At 45.9% G+C, this 23454-nt stretch overlaps 2 protein-coding genes across 3 annotated transcripts in view; one reads left to right on the top strand and one right to left on the bottom strand.

Annotated features, from left to right (window-relative positions):
- NRDE2 (NRDE-2, necessary for RNA interference, domain containing) overlaps positions 1–18547 on the top strand; it is a 65267-nt gene extending 46720 nt beyond the window's left edge. For both annotated transcript variants that reach the window (XM_064375145.1, XM_064375144.1), the window contains 2 exons: positions 2208–2279; positions 2866–18547. In XM_064375145.1, coding sequence (XP_064231215.1) covers positions 2208–2279; positions 2866–2991 — 198 coding nt within the window. In that variant the 3' untranslated portion in view covers positions 2992–18547. The remainder of the gene's footprint in view (positions 1–2207; positions 2280–2865) is intronic.
- Positions 7119–21415, bottom strand: PSMC1 (proteasome 26S subunit, ATPase 1). The gene is made up of 11 exons (XM_064375148.1): positions 21382–21415; positions 18741–18794; positions 18044–18140; positions 16148–16272; positions 15687–15872; positions 15372–15500; positions 14379–14475; positions 11954–12143; positions 10834–10985; positions 9750–9904; positions 7119–7483 (listed from the first exon to the last, which is right to left on the bottom strand). The coding sequence occupies exons 1-11, from the start codon at positions 21382–21384 to the stop codon at positions 7349–7351; spliced, it is 1323 nt and encodes a 440-aa protein (XP_064231218.1). The 5' UTR covers positions 21385–21415; the 3' UTR covers positions 7119–7348.
- Between the last annotated feature and the right edge of the window lie 2039 nt (positions 21416–23454).

The following is a 23454-nucleotide window of genomic DNA, read 5'->3' as shown; positions in this document are numbered from 1 at the left end:
CTCAAGCAATCCCTACACCTTGGCAGGGAGCGTAGGCGCACACCACCATGCCCGGCTAATTTTTATATTTTTGTAGAGACAGTGTTTTGCCATGTTGCCCAGGCTGGTCTGGAATGACTGAGCTCAAGCAGTCTGCCTGCCTCAGCCTCCCAAAGTGCTGGGATTATAGGCATGAGCCACCACGCCCAGCCAGCATCTTCGCTGAGTTCCTCAGACGGTTTGGATGAGATTCAGTTCCTGGGTTTGTGTGAGGGAAGAGGCCCGTGTGTGAAGTCTCCAGTCCCGCTTCCCTCTGGGAGACTGGCCTTGGCTGAATCACACACTCACCCGGGGACCCATCATGGCAGTTCTGCTCCTCCATTAGCTGTTTTCTTAGGTTCCTAGCAAAGACTGGTGCCCTGAGATGCTCCCAGTCTGCCTGAGGGGACATTTACCTGGCCACAGTCCTGTGAAGTGGCAGACACAGTACCATGGGAACGCCAGCAAAGAAGAGTCACTCCCTCTGTTATGTTTCATCCTGACTTAGGAATTTCATGGGGGTTCTCAGTTGTCAGTTTAGAAGGTGAGGAAGGAGGACCAGGAGAGGCAGATAGCACCCATGAGCTCTTCCCTCCCTCGAGACTGTGCCAGTCAGAGGGCAAAGGTACACACAAGGCCACATCTCAGAATATGGAATCATGGACGGAAGCCACACACGGTCATAACCAAGCTTTCACTTGGCGTCAAGCCCTTCCATACCTCCGTATAGTGAGGGCATCTCTGGCGCTGAGGGAGGCTAGCCAGCTGTGTACCCGGATTTGTTGGGTTCCAGGATTAGCTGTGCATGGTTGAGATAGTACAGTCATAAAGTTTTCCTTTTTTCTTTCAAAAAGGACAAAAGGCTTACATTTTGTCAGTATCTTGAGAGAGGACATTGACATATATTGGGATGGGAAGGAAGGGCAGCACTCAATGAGTCTTTGATTATAAATTGAGAGGCTCAGCCTCAGAACTGGAGGCTTACACCAGGGAGGACCGCAGGAGTCCTCTGAGCCTCACAGCTGGCCCTGTGTGTGGCACTTGCAGAGGCTGGAGGCAGCCTGGGCCTTGCCTGAAGCAAGGTTGTCAAGCTCCGGTTCCTGTGACTGTGGGAGTTGAGAAGCACCAGCCATGGAGTTCTGGCTACTTGGGAGACCAAGGTGGGAGGATTGCTTGAGCTCAGGAGTTCAGGGCCAGCCTAGGCAACATAGACCCTGAACAAAAATTCAAGCAAACAAAAACAAATTGAAAAGGGAGTAAGACTATCCTTGGTCGGTGGAGTTCCTGAGAAGTAAATTGGAGTCCCTACATGCCATTGTTCGGGTTTCAGCAGTCCTCACTGGTCCCAGGCTAGATGCTGCGCCCCGACCACTTGGCTGGGCAGAGCCAGCATCCCCTAGAACGTTCTTCTGAGGGAGGGGAGTCTGAAGGAGGGAGTGGATGGAAACACAGAGACTTCAGCTCCACAGACTGCCTGTGCCCACTCCTGGCTGCACGGCCTGCTGCCTGTGGAGCTGCCCGTGTGGGCTGTGATTCCCTGGAGGGGCCTGAGAGGGGCTGTCGGAGGCCTCAAGCTGGGTCTCCTTCCACACTGGGCTGGGAAGGAGGTTGTGTGGCTGAATTGGGATGGAGGGTTTTATATCTAGAGATAACACATGCTGAACATCCATACGGTGGTACTGGGATTGCCGATGCAACTTGCCCCATTAGGAAGGTTGCTGATCACAGTCCTTGCTGTCTCGTTTCTCTAAAAGATACTTTTCAGAAAATGGCAAGTATTAAAGCAGGTATCTTCTGTTTTTTCTAAGTATTGTAGAAGAACTTTTCTCTATTTGAATTAGGTCTTTGGCCTCATCCCACTGACACACTCCTTGGTTTAAGCACTAACGCCAAGATGTGATGGCCCACAGCAAAGGAGGACATACAAGACTTTAAAAAGTCAGACATGATCAGGATTAACACTCTGGGGCCGTTTGTTGGGGGGGAAGTGACCCCCACACAGCAGTGGCTTCGGAGAGCCCTCCCTGGTACCTGGCCCTACCCCATGGCCACCGTGAGGGTGCCAGGCCCTCCGCACAGGCGGGCTTACTGCAGCTGAGGGGCTGGTGCACGCCGGTCCAGGGGTGTTCGTGTAGCCTGGGCCTCTCTGTGCCAACTAATCATTTTTGTATTTTCTCCTCTCACCTCAGGTTTCCTTAGGAAATAAAGAAAGAAGCAAAGGTGTATTCTACAAAGCACTTCAGAATTGTCCTTGGGCAAAGGTAAGTGTTAACACCATGGTGTCTTCAGCTTCCTGAAGACTCCCTGCCAGGTCTCCGCCCAGCTAGTGTCTTCCCGGCCTGCCCCCATGGCATCGGGGATGCTCAGCTCATGGACGCCATACCCTGTCCCAAGGTACATCCAGAGCCTTTTCCTGGTGAAATGTCCCTGTGGAGGCAGAGCCTGGCCCTGCCTGGGGCCAGTGCTTCATGCAAGTGTTGCTGTGGGTAGCTGGTTTCCCAGCGTTTGCTTAGAGTTCAGCCCAGATGCCAAAAGAGTTGGAATCATGTCCCAGCCCAGCTGTGAGAGCCCAGGTCAGGTGACACTCAGAAGTGAAACTGAGGGTGACGGCCAGCAAGTCCTGGCCCGCCTTGTGAAAGAGAAGTTCTTGCTTGGAGTTTGCTCGCTTTCGCTCTGGACTTCAGTGTCCTTCCTGAGCATGCCCAGTGCGGCCTGAGTTAGAAAAGTCTGAGCCGAGGGGAGCGTGGGCTGTGGAGGCGACAGGAGGAACCTGCCCTTTCTTCCTGAGCGCCTCCAGGCTGACAGGAAGCGGCGGGCTGAGCAGGGTGGCCTTCTGCCTGCCCTTAGGTGTTGTACCTGGACGCCGTGGAGTACTTCCCCGAGGAGATGCAGGAGGTCCTGGATCTGATGACCGAGAAGGAGCTCCGGGTGCGCCTGCCACTAGAGGAGCTGGAGCTGCTGCTGGAGGATTAGAGAGCCGCGGGGAACGGACCGTGCCTGTGAGGCCAAGTCAGCCACCCTGCAGAGCCAGGAGGCATGAGCGGAGAATGTGTGCGTTAGAGACCTCGGCTTTTGAAATGTTCTTTCTCAATATTAATAATGTGTCTGGGCTGCCAGCCTCTCACATCTGGCACACTTTTTGGGTGTGAAAATGACACAAAAGCTGTTTACATATTATATATGTGCATGTGTGTATATATGTACATAGCCAGGGAGTCATGCCAAGTGGTCATTAAACCGATGACTGAGGTGTGGCCACACCCTTGCTCATTCTCTCCCTGTGCGCAGCCAGCACTGGCCCCCGCAGGGTGATGTGTCCCTTGGGTGGTATCATGGTGGCCCTGCCAGGCCCTCTCTGAGATAAAGGTTTGGTTTGTCAGCACTAGGATGTCTTCCCCAGGCTGGTGAGCAGGAGATTTTGCTTGTCTTCAGAGCCGCAGTTAACTCTTGGTGTTCTGGCTTGCATGCAGTATGTGGAAAGTTCCTTGTCATTCCTAATTCACTCTGGAGGCGACTCCTGCATCTGGAGCTGGAGGGGCAGCATGCCCTGGTGCTGCTGAGCAACTCAGGCCTGACCATATGGAGTCAGAACCTGCTCTTCAGCAGGGCCGAGGCCACTGTAGTGTGGAAGGCTGCCTGGGGCAGTGGCAGCCTCTGTGGGAAACCTGCTCCCAAGCCACCTCAGAGCTGAGCATGCTGTCCCGCCAGCCCCGGGCCTGCCTGCAGGAGGGGCCCGGCGTGCTTGTGCCGCAACACTGCTTATGCTGTAATGGCCAAGGCTGGTTCTGGTGTTACTTTCTGAGGGCTGTGAGCAGAGTGAAATGTCCACATCCATTTTTCAGACTTGCTCTGCCTCCGAAGAGATTTTTAGTGCAGAATCATTTTCACTATTAACATATGGCTGGGAGGAATGGTTTTCTCATCTTCCCTGAGCTCTGAAGTGTCAAGGGAGGTCAGGAGGCACCTCTGTGCTGTGTTCCCAGGAGGAGGAGGCAGCTGTAAGGCCAGCAGCCCTGGTAGCTACTACCTGTAAGGTACACACGTTATTTTGTATTGGAAAAGTGAAGACGTGCTTGCTGCAGAGGGAGTGATGGGAGAGTTCACCACAAATGGTTCCACTGAGGAAGGGCTCCATAGAGCCAGTGGGTTTTCCGCAGGCAAACGGGGCAATCCCTGCCCGGCTCACCAGTGCAGGAAGCCAGGGAAGAAATTGCTCTGGGAATTCTGTTGTTTCACAAGCAGTTCACCCCTGCATTCCCAGTGCTTGGCACCGCAGGCCTCGGTGACCTGCTGCTGAAATAGTCATTTCAGCATGTTGGTCAATAAGCAAACTGGAGAAGTGGGGTGGGTGCAGTGCAGCCGCTGTGCTGACACACGCTAGGGCCTGGCGTTTGCTTTAGCTTCTTTCGTAGGACTGACATGAGGGAGACTGTCCCTCTAGAGGAAAAGACTCAGCTATTACCAGTGAGGAAAAGGCAGTACTGATGTGCTGGGGTTTGTTTGTAATCTCAAACTTATGGAAAATGTGCAAGTGCGTTACAAAGAGTTTTCTTTCCTGAACCATTTGAGAGTCAGTTGCTGAGTCTCCTGCCCTCCCATGATCCAGACATGGAACAGGGAGTCAGCATGGACGCAGTCCTCCCAGCTGGTCCTCCGGCCCTGGTCATGTCCCCTAGGAAAAGGCTCTAGTTCAGGATCATGAGCTGCATTTGGTTGTCATCTCTTTGGTCTCCTGACTGGAAGCTTTTTGACTTTCAGGTTGTGGACACTTTTGAAGGGTTCTGAATTTGAAGAATGTTCCTCAGTTTGTGTTTGCCTGGTGTTTCTTCATGACTGGATTCAGGCTAAGCATCTTTGGCAGGAGTGTGACAGCAGTGACACCCTTGGGTGGCACGTACTTTCAGGGTGCCCATCACTGATGTGCATTTTGACCACTTGCTGATGATGGTGTCTGCTGCTTCTCCTGTGTGACTTTCCAATGGAAGTGTTTTGTGGGGGACTCAAAATCCGTAAATACCCCTTCCTCAGCAAACTTCCAGATCAATTCCTATGCATCGGTATGTGTGTAGTTCCCTTCAGGGCTTTACCGTATTCTATTGATAGTTAACTGTTTGAATGCTCAGACTCTTCCGGATTTGGCAGTGGGGGAGCCCCTTCACACAGGCTTCTGTGTCGTCTGGACATGTCCCTCTCATTCCTTGAGCATGCCTTTGCTTTCTGGCAAAACAGACTTTGGGTTCATCTTGTCCTTTCCCTACCTGGTCCTGGAATCAGCCCTCACTCATTTAATGGAGAATACTTAGAAACAAAGGTCTGGGTCTAGGGGTGCTCACTGCAGTTGGAGTGCACTCCCAGTGGACAGAGGTTCTCATTTTTGTGCTTTCTGTATCTAACTCCTCAGAGAAACCTGGCTTCCACCGTCCCGTTCACCTCCTTGACTGCCTCCATACATAAGCAGCCTCCCTCCCCTGCTACCATCCCGTCCCTGCAGATGCCTTCCTCACCCACTTGGGCTCTCATACTTCACATCAGGCTGCCCAGACTCCCTGCATTGGACCACCCCAGCCCTGCATGCACGCCCCACATGGATGCCAGCCTCACCTTGCCGATGCTGAGTCCCTGTGCTGTGGTGCCCCTCCACACGGACAGCTCCACACCCTGCTTGGACTGACACCCGCCTTCCCCACAAGTACCCTGCCCTCACCCTGCACTGGGCCACCCCCATGTGTGATGTCCTCAGTGGTAGGCACAGTGGCCCCCTAAAGATGGCCACACCCTAAGCCCTGGAACCTGTGAATGTTCCATAGCAAAAGGAACTTTACAGATAAAAATTAAGATAGTAAACTTTAAAATTGGGAGATTATCCTGGATTATTTGTGTGGGTCCAATGTAATCACAAGGGTCTATAAGAGTAGAAAAGGCAGGAAGAAGGGCCAGTTGGAGAGAGGGACTGAGCCTGCTGCTGCTGGCAGATGAGGGGCCGCGAGCCAGTAGGGAGGGAGGGAGGGTGGCCTTCACACACTGGCAAAGGCCTCCGCTGGCAGCCAGCAACTCCAAGAAACTAAATTCTGCCAACAACAACCCTCAGCAAGAAAACGTATTCTCCCTTAGAGCCACGAGAAAGAACAGTCCTGCCAACAGCTTGACTTTCGCCTGGAGACACTGTGTTGGACTTCTGACCTACAGAACTGAGATAAAATTGTGCTTTTTTTTTTTAAAGATAGAGTCTGCTCTGTCACCCAGGCTGGAGTGCAGCTCATTGCAACCTCTGGCTTCTGGGTTCAAGCAATTCTCCTGCCTCAGCCTCCCGAGTAGCTGGGACTACAGGTGTGCGCCACCACCCCCAGGTAATTTTTGTATTTTTAGTAGAGACGATGTTTCACCACGTTGGCCAGGATGGTCTTGATCTCTTGACCTCATGATTTACACACCTTGGCCTCCCAAAGTGCTGGGATTACAGGGGTGAGCCACTGCGACTGGCCAAATTGTGCTGTTTTTAAACAAACCTGCGGTAACTTGTTACAGTGTTAACAGAAAATTAATACACCCTCCTGACTCAATGTGGGCCCCTACGACCCAAGCCAGACCACCTGTCAAGGGAATACTTACCTTGATCTGCCCCACTTAATAGTTTTAGGCCTGATTTGTTCAGAAAGGAAAGAGAAATGAAGGAAATACATGGAGAAAGGGAAGGGGAAGTTCCAACATGTTTCTGAACACCTTGAAAGGGATGAGGTTTCTGAGCCCAAGAACAAGGGCTTTCAGGATATCTCCAGGAATCCTTAGTCTCTTGGGAACACCAGTAGTTATTTTCTGCCCTCAGAGTGCTGAGAACCCGCATGGTCCACAGAACTTCCAAAAAGGAAAGCTGTTCTTCCATCTTTTTGGAAGCACCAGACACATTAACTCAGCCTTTATTATTTGTACAATGAATATCCCTGGCTCTGTGGTTGTGATCAGTTCTCCCTACTGGTGAACGCCAGCTCTGGGGTGTGATGCAGGGAACGCGTAGTGAGGTCCACACTCCTTGTGACCGCAGCCTAAGGTTCCTGCCTGGAGGCTTCCCTGCAGCTGGGTGCACCCACATGCTGCTGCCAGTGTTTGTTTGTGAAAGAAAGAGCACGCTTTATTGAGAAGCAGACTGCTGCACAATGACTGACAGACGAAGGCCACCCAATGGGCACTTACTTACATATCGTACTCCAAAAGACACAGGATGTTTTGCTAATAAAAACCAGTGGGAACAGGGATTCCTCTGGGCAACTCCCCCAACCTCATCCCTTTCAGGGATGGAGAAATCTCCCATTTTCCTGATGGCAGCTGTGGTTCACTAGAGATAGAGCCCCTCAGGGGTGCCTTCCTGTTTCTTATAAAGAACATTTTCTTTAGATTTTTTGAAGTCTTCATTTGTTACTTTCATTCTACGTTCTCTTAAGGCCATCAGACCAGCTTCTGTACAGATTGCCTGTAAGAAAGAACAGTGTGTTCAGAAAGTGAAATACTTTTTATTCTAACAAGGAATTCAGGAAAAGCTATTCTGGGGCCAGGCACGGTGGCTCACGCTTATAATTCCAGCACTTTGGGAGGCCAAGGTGGACAGATAGATAGCCTGAGGTCAGGAGCTTGAGACCAGCCTAGCCAACATGGTGAAACCCTGTCTCTACTAAAAATACAAAAAATTAGCTGGGTGCAGTGGCAGGAGCCTGTAATCCCAGCTACTCGGGAAGCTGCGGCAGGAGAATCGCTTGAACTGGGGAGGCGGAGGTTGCAGTGAGCCGAGATCATGCCACTGCACTCCAGCCTGGGCAAGAAGAGCGAAACTCCATCTCAAAAAAGCTATTCTGAAAGAAAGCATGAGACACCCAGAATGAACACAAATTGCTTATGTAGGAAACATTTGATTTTTTTAAAAAAAATGTTTTAAGCATCCTATTTTCTGAAAGGATGTGAAGTGGCTTAAACTGGGAGTTACTGTAACTAAGAAGACTGGCCCAAGGATCAGGGCTGTGGGTTCCAGTTTTGGCTCAGGTTCTAACAAGCTACGTGGCTTGGCAGGTCAGTAAATTCTTACGGCACCACTTTCTTTAAAGAGAATAATATTTCTAGGAAATAAATGAAATTATGCCCTGAAACTTAGAGGCAATTGAGAGTATCTGTCTATTTCATTTACCTATAGTCATAAAAGAACATGTATTCTGGTTAGATGCTGTAAGTGGCAGCATCTACACTATAGAATAATACTACAGAGGTACAGCGTTTATTCCAATCTATTAATTTCTCAGTAATTACTTGCCCAAAGTAAAAGAAAACAATAACCCATGTTACATGTTTTCATTTTAGGTATCATCTGTGTAGAAAGGAAAGAGAAATAAGGAAACAGAGGACAGCAAATGAACATGTTACATGGGTTATTGTCACTGTTTTCTTTTACTTTTGGAAGTAAGTACTGTAGCAGAAACACGATGTGGCAGAAACACAATCCTGGCACAGAAGTTTGTTTGGTTATGGCCATCAGGTCATTTACTTAAAATGGTTCAGGTGAAAAGAAAGTTTTGTGTATAGAAAGATAAAAAGCAGGCAGGGCGCGGTGGCTCACGCCTGTAATCCCAGCACTTTGGTGGGAGGCCGAGGCGGGCAGAACATGAGGTCAGGAGTTCGAGACCAGCCTGGCCAACATGGTGAAACCTCATCTCTACTATAAGTAAAAAAAATAGCTGGGTGTGGTGGCACGCACCTGTAGTCCCAGCTACTCAGGAGGCTGAGACAGGAAAATCACTTGAACCTGGGAGGCGGAGGTTGCAGTGAGCCAACATTGTGCCACTGCACTCCAGCCTGGTGACAGAGCGAGACTCCGTCTCAAAAGGAGAGAGAGAAAGCAAATGGGTAAAATGTTAACTATTGGCAAATCACTGTGCTATTATTGCAACTTTTCTGAAGGCTTGAAAATTTTCAAAAGTTTATCTTAAAATTTTTCAATAAGTTTTTATCTTAAATTTTCAATGTTATCTTAAAAATAAAATTTTAAGATCTTTTAGTTTTTAAAAATGAAGATAGATTTTACTCACCAACAGAGACATTAACCTAGTTCTCTAGAACTCACTGCCAGTGATCTGTGGGCTCAGAGCAGGTGCTGGCTTGGAAAGGCACTGCCTGTGCTGTCCCTACCTAACCATGGCACTCATGCCCCACGAAAACCCAGCTCTTCCCAGGGAAAGCAGGTTCAACTCTTATTCAACACTGCCAGGCCTTGCTGTAAACTCTTGTCAGCTGGGAAGAAATATCCTAACTCATGTACATTTGTCATAAAACCAAGAGGTATAATCTGGTACAACCTTCCAGAACACAAATTGGGACACAGATATAGTGGGTGCTCGGTCCCCACTCTGCAGCTCTGGGGAGAGTTCTCCCACGATACACTCTTCCCCTAACCTGGGACTGAGTGGCTACATTTGACACACCTTGAGAAAGTCACCTGGGCCTATGGAGGAGACAGCTTTGTACCAGTGACTCAGCCTTGTGGCTCCAGGTGAGTTAGGGTTATTTACTGCATTAAATGATGCATTAAAAATGACTTCAAATAAGCACATATACCATTTGGATGTAATGGTAAACCAATATGATGATTAAAATACAGACACCCACCTATCCAGGCCAACCACCATTTCAAGAGCACATGTTCCTGACTCATGGCCACATTCCCAGAAATGAGCTGAACACGGTTAGGCTCTCACCTTGATGTCAGCACCAGAGAGGTCATCTTTAGCCATGATCAAGTCGTCCAGGGTTACATCATCGGCCAGCGTCATCCTGCTTGTGTGAATCTGAAAGATGCGCTTCTTTGTCTTTTCATCAGGCAGGGGGAACTCGATCTTCCTGTCAATGCGGCCTGCAGGTACAAAAAGTTTTTAAGTCACACCACCACCCAGACCCAGGCTCTGCCATGGCTCAGAAAGAGGCCTCAGCCCATCTCACATGTGAAGTTTCAGTCAGACGGTATTCTGTGGGAAGGATGCCCAAATTTTAAAAAGTGAACATACATTTTTGTAGTTTGTAAATTTCTACATTTGAATTCTCTTCATTTAAAAGAAACCCTCTCTGCTTTGGTACCTTCAGAAATAAATGAAAGGAGCAATTCCTGAATGGCATATTCAGTGAAAAAGGACAGACTTATCTTGTTAAAAACATTACATTGGGAGGCCGAGGCGGGTGGATCACGAGGTCAAGAGATCGAGACCATCCTGGTCAACAAGGTGAAACCCTGTCTCTACTAAAAATACAAAAATTAGCTGGGCATGGTGGCATGCGCCTGTAGTCCCAGCTCCTCGGGAGGCCGAGGCAGAAGAACTGCTTGAACCCAGGAGGCAGAGGTTGCGGTGAGCAGAGATCGCGCCATTGCACTCCAGCCTGGGTAACAAGAGTGAAACTCCGTCTCAAAAAAAAAAAAAAAAAAAAAAAAATTACAAAAGATACCAAACAAATCACTGTTTCTTCTGATGCTACCTGAATGTTAAAAGAACAAATCCAAGTATCACAAGAATTATTTCTTCCAGAAAAAGCAAATTCTTGAAGCTAAAGAGGGAATATAATGGAAAATAAAAGATCAAGACGTAAGACTGGAATTCAAAGGGCCGAAGTGCACAGACTATATCATGCTCTAACTCTCATCTCAATGAGACCTATTTTTGGTAAATTATCCTAAGTTTCACTGCAGTATTTGTTTTTTTCATGTATCATTTTATAGTCCTCCCAAAGCACACTTAAACACAAATACATAAACACATTAATTCCCCATGATCAAACAAAAGCAAATTTAACCTGGTCTGATAAGTGCTGGATCCAAAGTTTCTATTCGGTTTGTGGCCATGATAACTTTCACATCTCCCCTAGAATCAAATCCATCCAACTGGTTCAACAGTTCCAACATTGTTCGCTGAATTTCTCTCTCACCACCAGAATTTGAGTCATATCTTTGGGAAAAAAGGGAAGGAATGAAGACCAAACTCATCGCCTGCTAAAGAGGAATTGCAGCAAAGACCTCATTATATGACAAAACACCTTAACAGACATTCCTGTTTCAACTCACATGGCACTCCCTCAATTATTCTCGGAAAAAAATAAATTCAGCACCCCTTGCCATGGTCTGAATCTATTTCCCCAAATTTGTGTGTTGAAATTTAATCCCTACTGGGTGGTTATTAAGAGATGAGACCTTCTGGAAAGGGAGAAAGGCATGAGACAGAGCCTTAGACAGCATGTGTTCCTTATCAAAAGGGTTTAAAAGGCCTTCCTTATATGTCATGTATTCCTTATAAAAAGGCTGCAGGGAACTAGCATAGGCCCTTTTTGCCCCCTGAGCATTTGTCCCCTCTGCAGAACAGGTGCCATCTCGGAAGCAGACAGCAGCCCCCACCAGACATCAATGCCAGTCTTGGACTTCTTAGCATCCAGAACTGTGGGAAATAAATTTCTATTCTTTATACAAAATACCAGTCCTAAGGTATTTTGTTACAGCAGCACAAATGGACTAAGACACTCCTCATCAGCCAAGTTACAGATCATGCATTTTCATAGCAGTTTCTGTGCCTGAAATTGGATCATGTATTGTTTCTGTGTTTGGCATCTGGTCCCTACAACTTGACTAAGCTCCTCCAGCGCAGGGACTATTGTGCTTACAACTGTGTCCCCGGAGTCGATGGTCCTGGCTCAGGGTGGGTGTTCAAGAAATGATTATTCACAACTGACCAATCTCCAGACGTTCACAGTTCTTGGGCCGTTGTTACCTGGCTCCTGTGAGAGCAGAGCCTAAAGCATCCACAGAAGGCCACGCACGGCAAGAACTGTGGCCACAGGGAGAGCCCTAAGATCATTAATTCTCAAGAGAAGAACTAGGCGGTGCTGTCATTCAACAAGGCAAAATAAGTATAAGAAAGTCTACCTTTTTGTCCCAATGGCGTCAATTTCATCAATAAACACGATGGACGGTGCATGTTCTTCAGCAACTCGAAACAGTTCCCGTACGAGTTTGGGCCCATCACCTAGGTACTTCTGAATAAGTTCAGAGCCAACCACTCTCAAGAAAGTGGCTGAGGTTTGGTTTGCTACTGCTTTGGCTAACAAGGTTTTACCTATTTTAGATGAAAAAAGGAAAAAGACACCTCAAGTGCTGTTTTAACTTAAAAACTCATAGCATTACCACCTTAAACGGACAACAAAAACAGGCGGGCCCCCGTGCTGAAAAGGCATGCCACCAATTCAGGTGTCGTGCCATTCCGTTCTCTTAAGTAGCTAAGAGGAAACTTAGAAACATCTACTAACACGTTTGGATTATTCTAAGCTACTTTACTAAACTCATCATGATACATGAGAAAATACTTTTCTTACTTGGTTATTTTCAAACCTTGACCCAGTTTCCCCTGAAGAACTGTGAACTATAATTACCTGTACGAAGAATTTCTCTGTACCAGCAATGAAATAAATCTCATTTTTTCCTCTGGTTGAGCCTTTCTTGGGCTCCTTCAAAGTTGCATACATTAACCTGATCCATCCAACTCAGGGTTGGAGAGCCAAACTAAACTCCTACAAAACCATCAGTGCTGGAAAAAAAGGTCTGGGAATCCTGGCTTTGGTCCTAAGGAGACACATGGTGAGAGCTTCCAAGGGAAGTTCCTCCCTCTGATCTCAGGGAAGAGCTCAAACATCATTTCCAATACTGCTCTACTCGCTGATATTTCTCTTTCAGGTCAAAAACGAGTCAGCAAAGAGTGTCCAACTTGAGAATTTTTGAGTTGGAAGACCTGGATCCCTTTGATGGTGAGAGAGGATCTTGGCAAGGGCTGGGTAGGTGCCTCAGGATACAGAGGTAGTTAGGGGCAGAACTGGCAGCCTGAGGCCAGCATGGGAGGAGCGTGGAATCGGCTAGCTGGTGAGTGACAGGGAAGACTTCCCAGAACTGGGATGGCTGACACAAAGCTCAGCTTTGCCACATGTGGCAATGATGTTCCTCTTAGTCAGACTGGCAAAGTAGCAGATGAGAAGGCTGGACTGTTCCCTGAAAGCATCAATGAGGGAAGGTGAACAGAAAACAAACAGGACCTTTTCAGTGGATAGGATCTTACAGTGCAGAAGCAGCCAAGCCTAGCCACTGGGCTGCTTCTATGGTCTGTGGGATCACTGAACAAACTGCCCACTCCTCTGATGGACCTGTCTGTCCAGTCCTGCCTCCTAGCCCTGTACTGCGACCCCGTTAGTACTGGAGCCCCACAGGAAGCCTGTGTTCCAGCTCCAGCCCTGTTACTAGCTCAACTCCCAGAGGGGCCTTGGGCTAGTCACTGGCTGCTCTGAAACATAATTTCCTAAGCTGTAAGATGAGGGGCTGTAAGAGAGAGATCTCTTCTAGCTCTCGGCTTCTGGGTACAGGTGTCTCCCAGTCTCTCCATTGTGGGCACCCCTCAGCACGGATCCTCTTAGGAACACCGTCAGTTCTCTCAAATGACTGTGCTTCCTCTGGAATTTGCACAGCACTGAACTTCTAAGTCCTGAGTTCTACCAAATGAATCTGATACCACAGAAGAGAGCTTTTTTTTGGAGGCAGTCTCACTGTGTCACGCAAGCTGGAGTGCAGTGGCACAATCTCAGTTCACTGCAACCTCCGCCTCCTAGGTTCATGTGGTTTTCCTGCCTCAGTCTGCCCGGTAGCTGGGACTACAGATGTGCACTACCACAGCCGGCTAATTTTTGGATTTTTAGTAGAGATGGGGTTTCACCGTTGGCCAGGCTGGTCTCGAACTCCTGGCCTCAAGTCATCCACCCACCTCAACCTCCCAAAGTGCTGGGATTACAGGCATGAGCCACCATGCTCAGAATAGAGCTTTTAAAGTAGTATTTCTCCACTGTGGCTCCAAGGCTTGACCATACTCCAGATGAAAAGATCAAAATCTATGGGGATGGGGCCAGGTATCAGGTTTTTTTTTCTTTTTTTTTTTAGACAGTCTCACTCTGTTGCCCAGGCTGGAATGCAGTGGTGTGATCATGGCTCACTGAAGCCTTGACCTCCAGGGCTCAAGTCATCCTCCCACCTCAGCCTCTAGGACAGCTGGGACTACAGGCATGCACCGCTACGCCCAGCTAATTTTTTATAGAGACGGTTTCACCAAGTTGCTCAGGTTTTATTTTTATTTTATTTTATGTGTGTATTTTTAAAGCTCCCAAGGTGATTCCAATGTGCAGACAAGGTTGAGCAGCTCTGTTTTAAACTGAGGAATTGTGGTGTCCTCACTTAACAGTTCAGTAATTATAACTAGCCAATGTTGCTGCTCAAGAGACCAGCTGGGTGCCTGGAAAGTGTCAAAAACAGAGCATACCTGTGCCAGGTGGACCATAGAGAATGACCCCCTTAGGAGGCTTTATACCCATCTCTTCATAATATTCAGGGTGGGTGAGAGGAAGCTCCACAGATTCCTATGAAAAATAGTATAAATGAAAGGCTTTACTGAAATTATTGGCAGATTTATTAATTGGCGACATGAGAATATCTTGCTTTCAACAAAAATAGGTAGAAATCTCTATTACTCTTCTTAAAGGCAATGTGCTTGCTTTCTATTAGCAGCAAAGACAAATTGAAGATGACAGCTGTCCTACTTCGGTTCCCCGCACCCACTCTATTTTCCTAATTGCACCCAATTTCCCTTTTACTTCCTACTAGAAGTCAGCCTTGAGCTCTTCTTGAGCAAGACAGACTAAAGAAAGCTAAAATTCACCCTTTCCAATTAAACACCAGATAGGACTGGGAAAGAATTCCTGATGGCTGTTCCCACCTAGGGACATTATTACTATTTCTCAGCTGCCTCAGAGGTCCCTGGCAGAGATCTGTGATGGCTCAGAATGACTTCCCTGTGAAAGGACATGCAGAGATCCCACAGCCATCCTCAATGACCATATCTCCTGCAACCCCTGGGGCCACTGAAGGCACTGGGATTATGCTCCAGACCTCACCACTGTCTAAATGGGTGCAAGTACACATGCTGTCTCCACAAAGCACTGGAGGTTTCCAGATAAACACAACTGAAGTCAACACAATTAGAAACATTACGTATTCACACAGACAATTCATTCAACACTACATATAAAAAGTATGAAGCTTCAGCTGCTGCAGGAACCATCACACGATTGTTATTTCTATTACCTAACTCAGTATTAACACATACAAAAATACCACAACTGGCAAGCTCTGACTCAGCTACTGGTTTGATTAATAAACAAGCAAACAAACAAACATATACATTAACTCCAGAGTACCCTAATGGGACACCAGGAACCAAAACTCAAAAAAACCCAGAGATGGTTGCCAATCATACCTTAATTTCCTGAATTTGGTTGTCCAAGCCCCCAATATCGGCATAGGTCTCCTGGGGGGCCTTTTCCACCTTCATCACTGTGACTAGGGGATCCGTGTCATCCATCAGCACCCCTATCACGGCATGCACCTAACAGGAAACATCACGGTTTAACACAAGAATGCGAGGTTCACTCGATCTGTTTACAGCAAAGCAATGCCAATCACGGCATCTTTCTCCTCAGGAGTGCTTTGGTGATCTACTTCCATGGGACAGGAAGACGGATCCAATCGAAAAAAGAAAGCACTCCCGTGGGCTTTAGAGACATCACCTCACCTTGTGGTTGAGCAGGACTGAGCAGCCAGGTTCCAGCAGATCCTTGTCTACAAATGACAGAATGCTGACGTAGTGTTCTGAGCCCACAGATGTAGACACGATGGCATGATTGTCATCAATGATCTCTTCCAAGGTTCCTACTGACATCGGGGTGCCCCTCAGATCATCCACTTTTGATCTTTCCTCCTATATATGAAAATACCAAGGAAAAAAAAGCAGACTATTGCGTAATGAGAAGACTGAAAGAAAGGGAAAAAAAAGCAGACTAGACCCAAAAGTAGATGACCTTGATAGTTCGCTAGATTTACAAAGCAGTTGATGCTTGTGAAAGGTAGCTAATAATGCTTCCTAAAAGCCTGGACAAGTTCAACTACTTGAATTTCATTTATTTGTTGACAGTTTTAGGTTCTAAATAGAATTCAATTTGTAACAAAGAAAATTACAGTAACTTTTCAACTTACCTCTTGCTTTTCTTCTAATGGTTTCATTTGTTCCTGATTTCTAATGAACTCTTCCTCCATGAGAAGGTAGTCTTTAATTCTCTCTAATTTCAGTAATTTTAACCGGCACTGAGTGTGAGGTGTCACTGAAATTAAAATATAAAGTTTTATTATATGTGGAGCCTGAGGTTTGCAAGTAAGGAAAAAATACTAAGATTTTAAAATAAGCTAATTTTTGTTGGAGAAAGCTTCAGAAAAATTCAGTTTGGTAATCCTAAGTAAGCAGGTGCCAAAATGGAAAGGGGAGTTTGGCTGTTATATAATCAAGTCTTTGAAAATGGGGATGGGGCTTATAACCAAAGAGCTAGCCCCAAATCACATAGTGAATAGTTTGTATATTTAAAGAAGAAAAAAGCTACTGACCAATGAGATACCTGGGTCTGGTTTATTTTTTCCTATAGGTACTAATAAAAAGCTACATATGTTGCTCAGTGAGTATACATTGTTGCATGCTGGCTGTATACATGCCCATCTATTTCTAGAATTCTGAAATATCAGGGATATTAACCCTCTTTATCACATATATGGCAAATATTTTTTCCATATATTATTGTTTCTTTTGGCTTTGTTTTGAAGTCTCAGGCCAATATCATTTTTATAGACAAATATGTCAACCTTTTCTCTTATGGTTTCTGGGTTTTTTTCCCACTTACTTCAAAAACATTCTTCTTCCCTAAGGTTAATTTCTGAATTTTCATTTATTTATTTTCACATGTATAAGTGTAATACATTTGGCAAGACCCAAGAATCTAATTTCATTTTCTTTGGACAAAAATTTTTGAAGTGTCTCTTATATTAAATAACCCATCCTATTCCCCACAGACCTGAAGTGGCACCTTCAGGGTATATTAAATATCCATGTAACATGACTGTTTTTGAACTTCCTACTCTGTTATGGTGGCCTGTCTCTTTCTGTACCAATACCTTACTGATTCATTATGCTAGACTAATGGCTGGTTTTACTATCTGATACCCTTCAATTAACTGAACAACATTTTAAAAAGTGGTTTAAATTACTTCTTAGTTTTTTCTTCTAAGCAGGGAGGAGCATATTTAGATGAGGGTTTGGGGAGGTATTTGAGCTGAAGCCTGAGGGATGATGAGAAGCAGGCAGCCATGAGAAGAAAGAACATTTTAAGCAGAGGGCTGAGTAAGGGCAAAGGCCCTGATATGTACGAAAGTCAAAAAAACATAAGGCAGGCAGTGTGACCAATGAGCAAGGGAGAGTGGCAGGGCTCAGGACGGAGAGGTGTGCTGGGTCAGGTTACCTGGTTTGAATTTTATTCTATGTTCAGCAGGAAGCCATCAAAAAATTTTATTATAACTTCAGGCATTGCATGATCTGAATTTCAATACAGTGGCATTTCATTTCATGAAATAAATATGAACCTGAGTTACTAAAGTTCAACCTGGGTTCTGTAATTTAAAACTATACTTTTATTTTATTTTTTTTTATTTATTTTGAGACAGAGTCTCCCTCTGTCACCTAGGCTGGGGGGCAGTGGCACAATCTTGGCTCACTGCAACCTCCGCCTCCTGGGTTCAAGCGATTCTCCTGTCTTAGCCCCCCGGGGTTAAAACTATACTTTTAATCCACTAGAGGAGCCAGTTAAAGAAAAACAGTGACATTACTTAAAGTGAGACACAGTCATATAATACTGTATTTTAAAACAAAAGATAACTTGTATGCTAACCTAGAGGAATGCCACACTCAAGAGTTAGGTGGAACTGATTCACAAAGCCAGAGCTTCAGTTGCCCTTCTACTTCCTGTTTCTCCTTCCATACTCTAAGCTACATGCACAGAGATGGTTCCTCCTAAGAACTGGAAGGATGGCAAGGAGGAGCCATGTCATTACCCAGTGGCAATTTGCTGGCAGCGTCTGGTCCCTTTGTTTTCTTCTTCTTTTTCCCCACTCTAGTTGGTACAGGAGGTTCGTATTTCTTTTTCTTATCCTTGAGATATTAGAACAGCAGGAAAAAAGGTCACATGAAAATCACATTAAAACACAAATTTATTTCTGTACCACCATCATGTATTTTCAGGTGCCACAATTTTCCTTATCTTTTAGGATGTTATTAAAAACTTGACTTGTTTCACATTCCTGGAATTGTAATAAGTAAGTATGATTATAATAAGTAAATGTAATCTTTTTACCATACACATAAGTGACAATGAGTCGTATTATTCGTATAGTCGTATTACTGGTATAATAAGGTATAGAGGATTAAGAATTAAGTTATATGCCAAGAGTTTATGTAACCTGAACTTCACACCTCAGGACACCAAAATTATAGGCAATTTAATACTTCTGTAATGTCATTGCTTTTACATACTTAAATAAATAACTCATAAATACCTATGTGATGGTTAGGTCAATAACCTTTTGTAAGCATGAAAAGCATATTTATTGTTATCTGTACGACAGGCTAGTTTAAAAACGACTGGATCATTCTGCTTTTTAAAATCCATGAATCCCCACAGAAGTTCTCAGCTGAGACCTATGACATTTCCCACACTTTGCTTCTATCACAGTACAAATGTGGCTTATTTACCTTGTCATCCTTCTTGCCACCTCCAGGACCATGACCACCACTCTGACTTTGACCCTCAGGGAGAAAAATCAGACACAGATGTAAATTCAGAATATGATCACTTCAAAAGAATGCCTTCATACTGTCCTGTGAGTCTATAACATGAACATTTCCCCCTCATTTTAACATTTCTGAACCTAAGATGTCATACTTGCAATCAATGTGTGCATTTAGTGTCACAGAATTTCTTTTTCCCTGAAAATGTTTAGTAGATTACTGGTGCACCTGGCAATTGATTGCATCTTAGAATAAAAAACAACTCTACTGAGAAGCAGATATAACTAAAGAGGCTGAGAGTCTTAAGATCACCCCCTCTTGAGGGGAAAATACGGAGCTTAACTCTAGTCACCCAGGCTGGAGTGCAATGGCGCGATCTTAGCTCACTACAACCTCTGCCTCCCGGGTTCAAGCAATTCTCCTGCCTCAGCCTCCTGAGTAGCTGGAATTACAGGCAAGCGCCACCACGCCTGGCTAATTTTGTATTTTTAGTAGAGATGGGGTTTCTCCATGTTGGTCAGGCTGGTCTTGAACTCCCAACCTCAGGTGATCTGTCCGCCTCAGCCTCCCAAAGTGCTGGGATTACATGTGTGAGCCACCGAGCCTGGCCGCTTCACATTTTTTCATAGAAAACTACCAGACTGAAGTTATCAAGAATATATTCCATAAAATATATGGCTATAAAAGCTAAGTCATTTTACACACTCAAAAATCATGTATCAACCATTTACCCCTTACTTAGATCACACCAAGATCCAGAAGACCTTCCTTCCAATAGCACTTTATCTAATTCCTACCCCTAAAGCCTGGGGGCTTTCGTGCAGGTCTTTCTTCTCAATCTGAAAAGCTGTATCACCTTAAGGAGGTGCTTCGCTCTTGTTGCCAGGCTGGAGTGCAATGGCGCAATCATTAAGGTGTGAAGAACTCAGTGTATTAATAAACTCAGTAGGATTCCTGATTCTGAGAGACACTTCAGTTACAGGACAATGCTTAACACAGCAATGTCTCAGAAATAGTGGCATTTCAAATATGAAGATGAGTAAACTTACTAATTAGAAGGGCCCACTTAGCTCCCTCAAATCAGCTCCAAGCAGGCACCTCTAAATTAATACACCAACACTTCTTCGTCTCTTAGGCATTTTACATGTTTCTCAGTCTCAAATAACAAGTACACCAATTACTGAGCCCCTCCTCTATGCCAAGCAGAGTCCTAAACATTCTCCAAGTATTATCCCACTTAATTCTTACAAACACCATAACATTGGTACTATCATTACCCCCTCATTTGCAGATAAGAAGACCAAGGCCCAGAGAGGTTAAATGACTTGCCTGTTGTTACAAAGCCTCTAACAGACAGAGCCAGGAATCACACTCAGGTTTGCTGGATACCAAAACCTGGGCATTTCTCTACTGCCCTAGAAAAAACTGATGGGGTTTGTGTTCCAGCACAGCCACTTACTGTGTTTCCGTTTCTTCCTTATCAAAATGAGGACAACAGTAATTACCTCGAGGGAACTGTTGTAATAAATGAGAAAATGCTGGAAAAATACTTGCACTTGCTTAGAATACTACCCCGAAACCCGTATAAGACCTCTACGAGATCTGGCCTTCTTGCTGTTCATGAGACAGGTTAAACATTCCCATCTCAGGTCCTTTGCACTTGCTGTATCTTCCGCCGAGACCACGTTTCCCTCAGACATCTGCAAAGGTTACTCCTTCAATTTCGGTCTGCTCAAATTTCACCTTCTCAGAGCAACCTTCATAGACACTGTCAAAAACAGTTACCCCTCCATGCTACCTCTCTATACAATAACCATACAACAATGACTACTCAACCCCTGACATCATATTACATATTTCTGATTATTGTCTGCCTCCCGCTCTAGAATGTAAGCACCATGAAGGCAGGGACTTCATCAATCCTGCTCACTCCCTGTATCCTCAGTGTCTAGAACAGAAGCTAGTCAAAAGTTAAACAACAATAACAAAACATCAGATGCTCAGTAAATGCTTGTTTAGTGAATTGATGAATAAATGCCAGCTGTTTTTATTTTTACTACTGCACCACGGGCCCTTTCTGTCTTAGCTCCGCCTATCGTAACAGCGTTATTAAGGCCTCCTTCAAATGCCCCCAGCTCCGAAAGGCCTTCCACGACTCCGCTCTCCCCTCCTCAGGTGGAATGAATCCCATCCTCTTCTCCAGCACCCTTCACCTGCCCGACTCTAAAAGCATTTGTCCCGGTGACTCGAGGAGGCGCCCCCGAAACTCCCAGCGCTGATCAGCAAAGCCTTGGTCGGCGGAGAAGCAAAGCCAGCGACCTGACTCGTCCTGCCGCCCCACAGGACCACGCGGGGGACCCTCTCTCTGCGCCAAGCCCCGGACCCAGGACCCCGGGGCAAGGCCCGCAGGTCGGCCCCGGCCCGCGGTGGACCTGAGCATCAGGGAGCTCTCTCCGGGAGCATCCAAGCGCCGAGAAGATCAGGCCAGCAGAAGGAGAAGAGAACAGTCCGAGTTCCTCGGACAGCCTCCTAGTTCTCTCGCCTCAGGTCGCTGGGACCCCATCGCACCGCGACCACCAGCGGAAAGAAACCCTTAGTCACTCACCATCTTGCCTTGGCCGCTGTAGCTGTCGCTGCCGGAAGCTCTTCCACCTTTGCGGCCCTCCGAAGGCGGAAGTCGTTAGGGACGCTACGGAAGCCGATAGGAACCAAATTCTGCGCTGACCAAATTGTGCTTCAAGGGCTTGTGCCGGCGGACTGGGGCAACGCAGTAATTTATAAGCATGATGTGAACTTTATAAATATTTTACTTGAAAGAAATTTTGAATACCCCGTATGAGGCGGTTGTCAACAACTTAAGACAATGGCCCCGACTGTCAAAGAACTAGGACAATCGTGAAAATATAAAATATTTAAATTAGGCAAAATTTATAACTGGGAAGAACTTTATTGTTCTAAAAAGTGAGATGACATTTGGAACTGGGAGGTTGACATATACATTTGCACAAATATGTCAGTTATTATTCAGCTTCTGAAATTAACCTGCACATCTGGGAGTATTTGTGTGTGTAATGAGTCATCTAAACCTGTCTTTTTCTGATGATCTGTGACTTGTGATGATGCCAAGTGTCTTAAATTCCTCATCTTGAAGCTCGTTGATAAAGTTCATCATTTGTTACATCCTCCAGGACATCAGAAAAATGGCAAGCATCCCTTCTGTTTCTGAAAATTCCATTAACAAGTGCTCAAAATGCTGCATCTTGCTGAACTGGAGAGATGGATTTTTTTTTCTGCCCCAGATTCATTTAGGCATTTTAGTTGTGAAATACTAAAAATATTTCCATTATGAACACACAACAGGTACACTTCTTCCCTTTCATCATCACTAGAACACAGTAATAGAAAGTCTTAGCACTGTCTGGCAGGGCACGGTGACTCACGCCTGTAATCCCAGCACTTTGGGAGGTCAAGGCAGGTGGATCACCTGAGGTCAGGAGTTCAAAACCAGCCTGGCCAACATGGTGAAACCCCGTCTCTACTAAAAATACAAAAAATTAGTCAGGCGTGGTGGCGCTTGCCTGTAATCCCAGCTACTCGGGAGGCTGAGGCAGGAGAATTGCTTGAACCTGGGAGGTGGAGGTTGCAGTGAGCTGAGATCGCACCATTGCACTCCAGCCTGGGCAACAAGAGTGAAACTCCATCTAAAAAAGAAAGGAAGTCTTAACACTGCCGACCTCTATTAACAAATCTGGCATTTAGTGTACATGGCACATGAAATCACACTATAGGATAGGGGCAAGATGACTATCCCTTCACACATGCTGAAAGCAATGCCAGGCCAGCATTGTATGGAAGGTCTAGGCAATCTGTGTATAACCTGAGAATGTATGGGGTTCCTGAGTTGGTGACATATGCAAAGAAATATAGGCTGATGACTGAAACTTAAGACTTTAATTCTGGAGTACATGCTAATAGAGGATAATGCACAGCAACTCTGTTCATCTCTCTCTCTCTCTTTTTTATAAGACAGAGTCTCATTGGCCAGGCTGGCATGCAGTGGCATAATCTCAGCTCACTGCAACCTCTGCCTCCTGGGTTCAAGTGATTCTCCTGCCCCAGCCTCTCAAGTACCTGGAATTACAGGCACCCGTCACCACACCCGGCTAATTTTTTGTATTTATAGTAGAGATGAGGGTTCACCATGTTGGCCAGGCTCGTCTCGAACTCTTGACCTCAAGTGATCTGCTGACCTCAGCCTCCCAAAATGCTTAGATTACAGGTGTGAGCCACCACGCCCAGCCCCTGTTCATCTCTTTTGCCCCTATCGCTGACTCTCTCAATCCTCCACCCCTCGTTGACAGCCATCTCTACAATTCTCCCTCTTTTCCACTTGCAACTTCCAACCTCCCCAAGTGCTGAGCGCTCCAAGCAGTCTTTCTAATCCTCTCCCTGCTTTCTCTTAGCTGTCCATTATGTAGATAAACTTTTCTGCTTACTTTAGTTTTATCTACATTTTGCCTATTTCTTGTATTCCCCTGAGAGAGGGAACATAGGAACTGACAGAATCAGGGAGTATCCTTCTCCCTTAGAAAGGGGAAGTGGGGCTAGAGAGACAGTGGAAGATGAGAGTCACATTACTTTTGTCTTTCTTACTTGTGAAAATAATCATGGATTTTTT

Source organism: Aotus nancymaae, unplaced genomic scaffold, assembly GCF_030222135.1.
Source record: "Aotus nancymaae isolate 86718 unplaced genomic scaffold, 86718_ANA_hifiasm-v0.15.2.pri h1tg000011l, whole genome shotgun sequence".
NCBI lineage: Eukaryota > Metazoa > Chordata > Mammalia > Primates > Aotidae > Aotus > Aotus nancymaae.
This window is presented reverse-complemented; position numbering and strand designations above follow the sequence as displayed.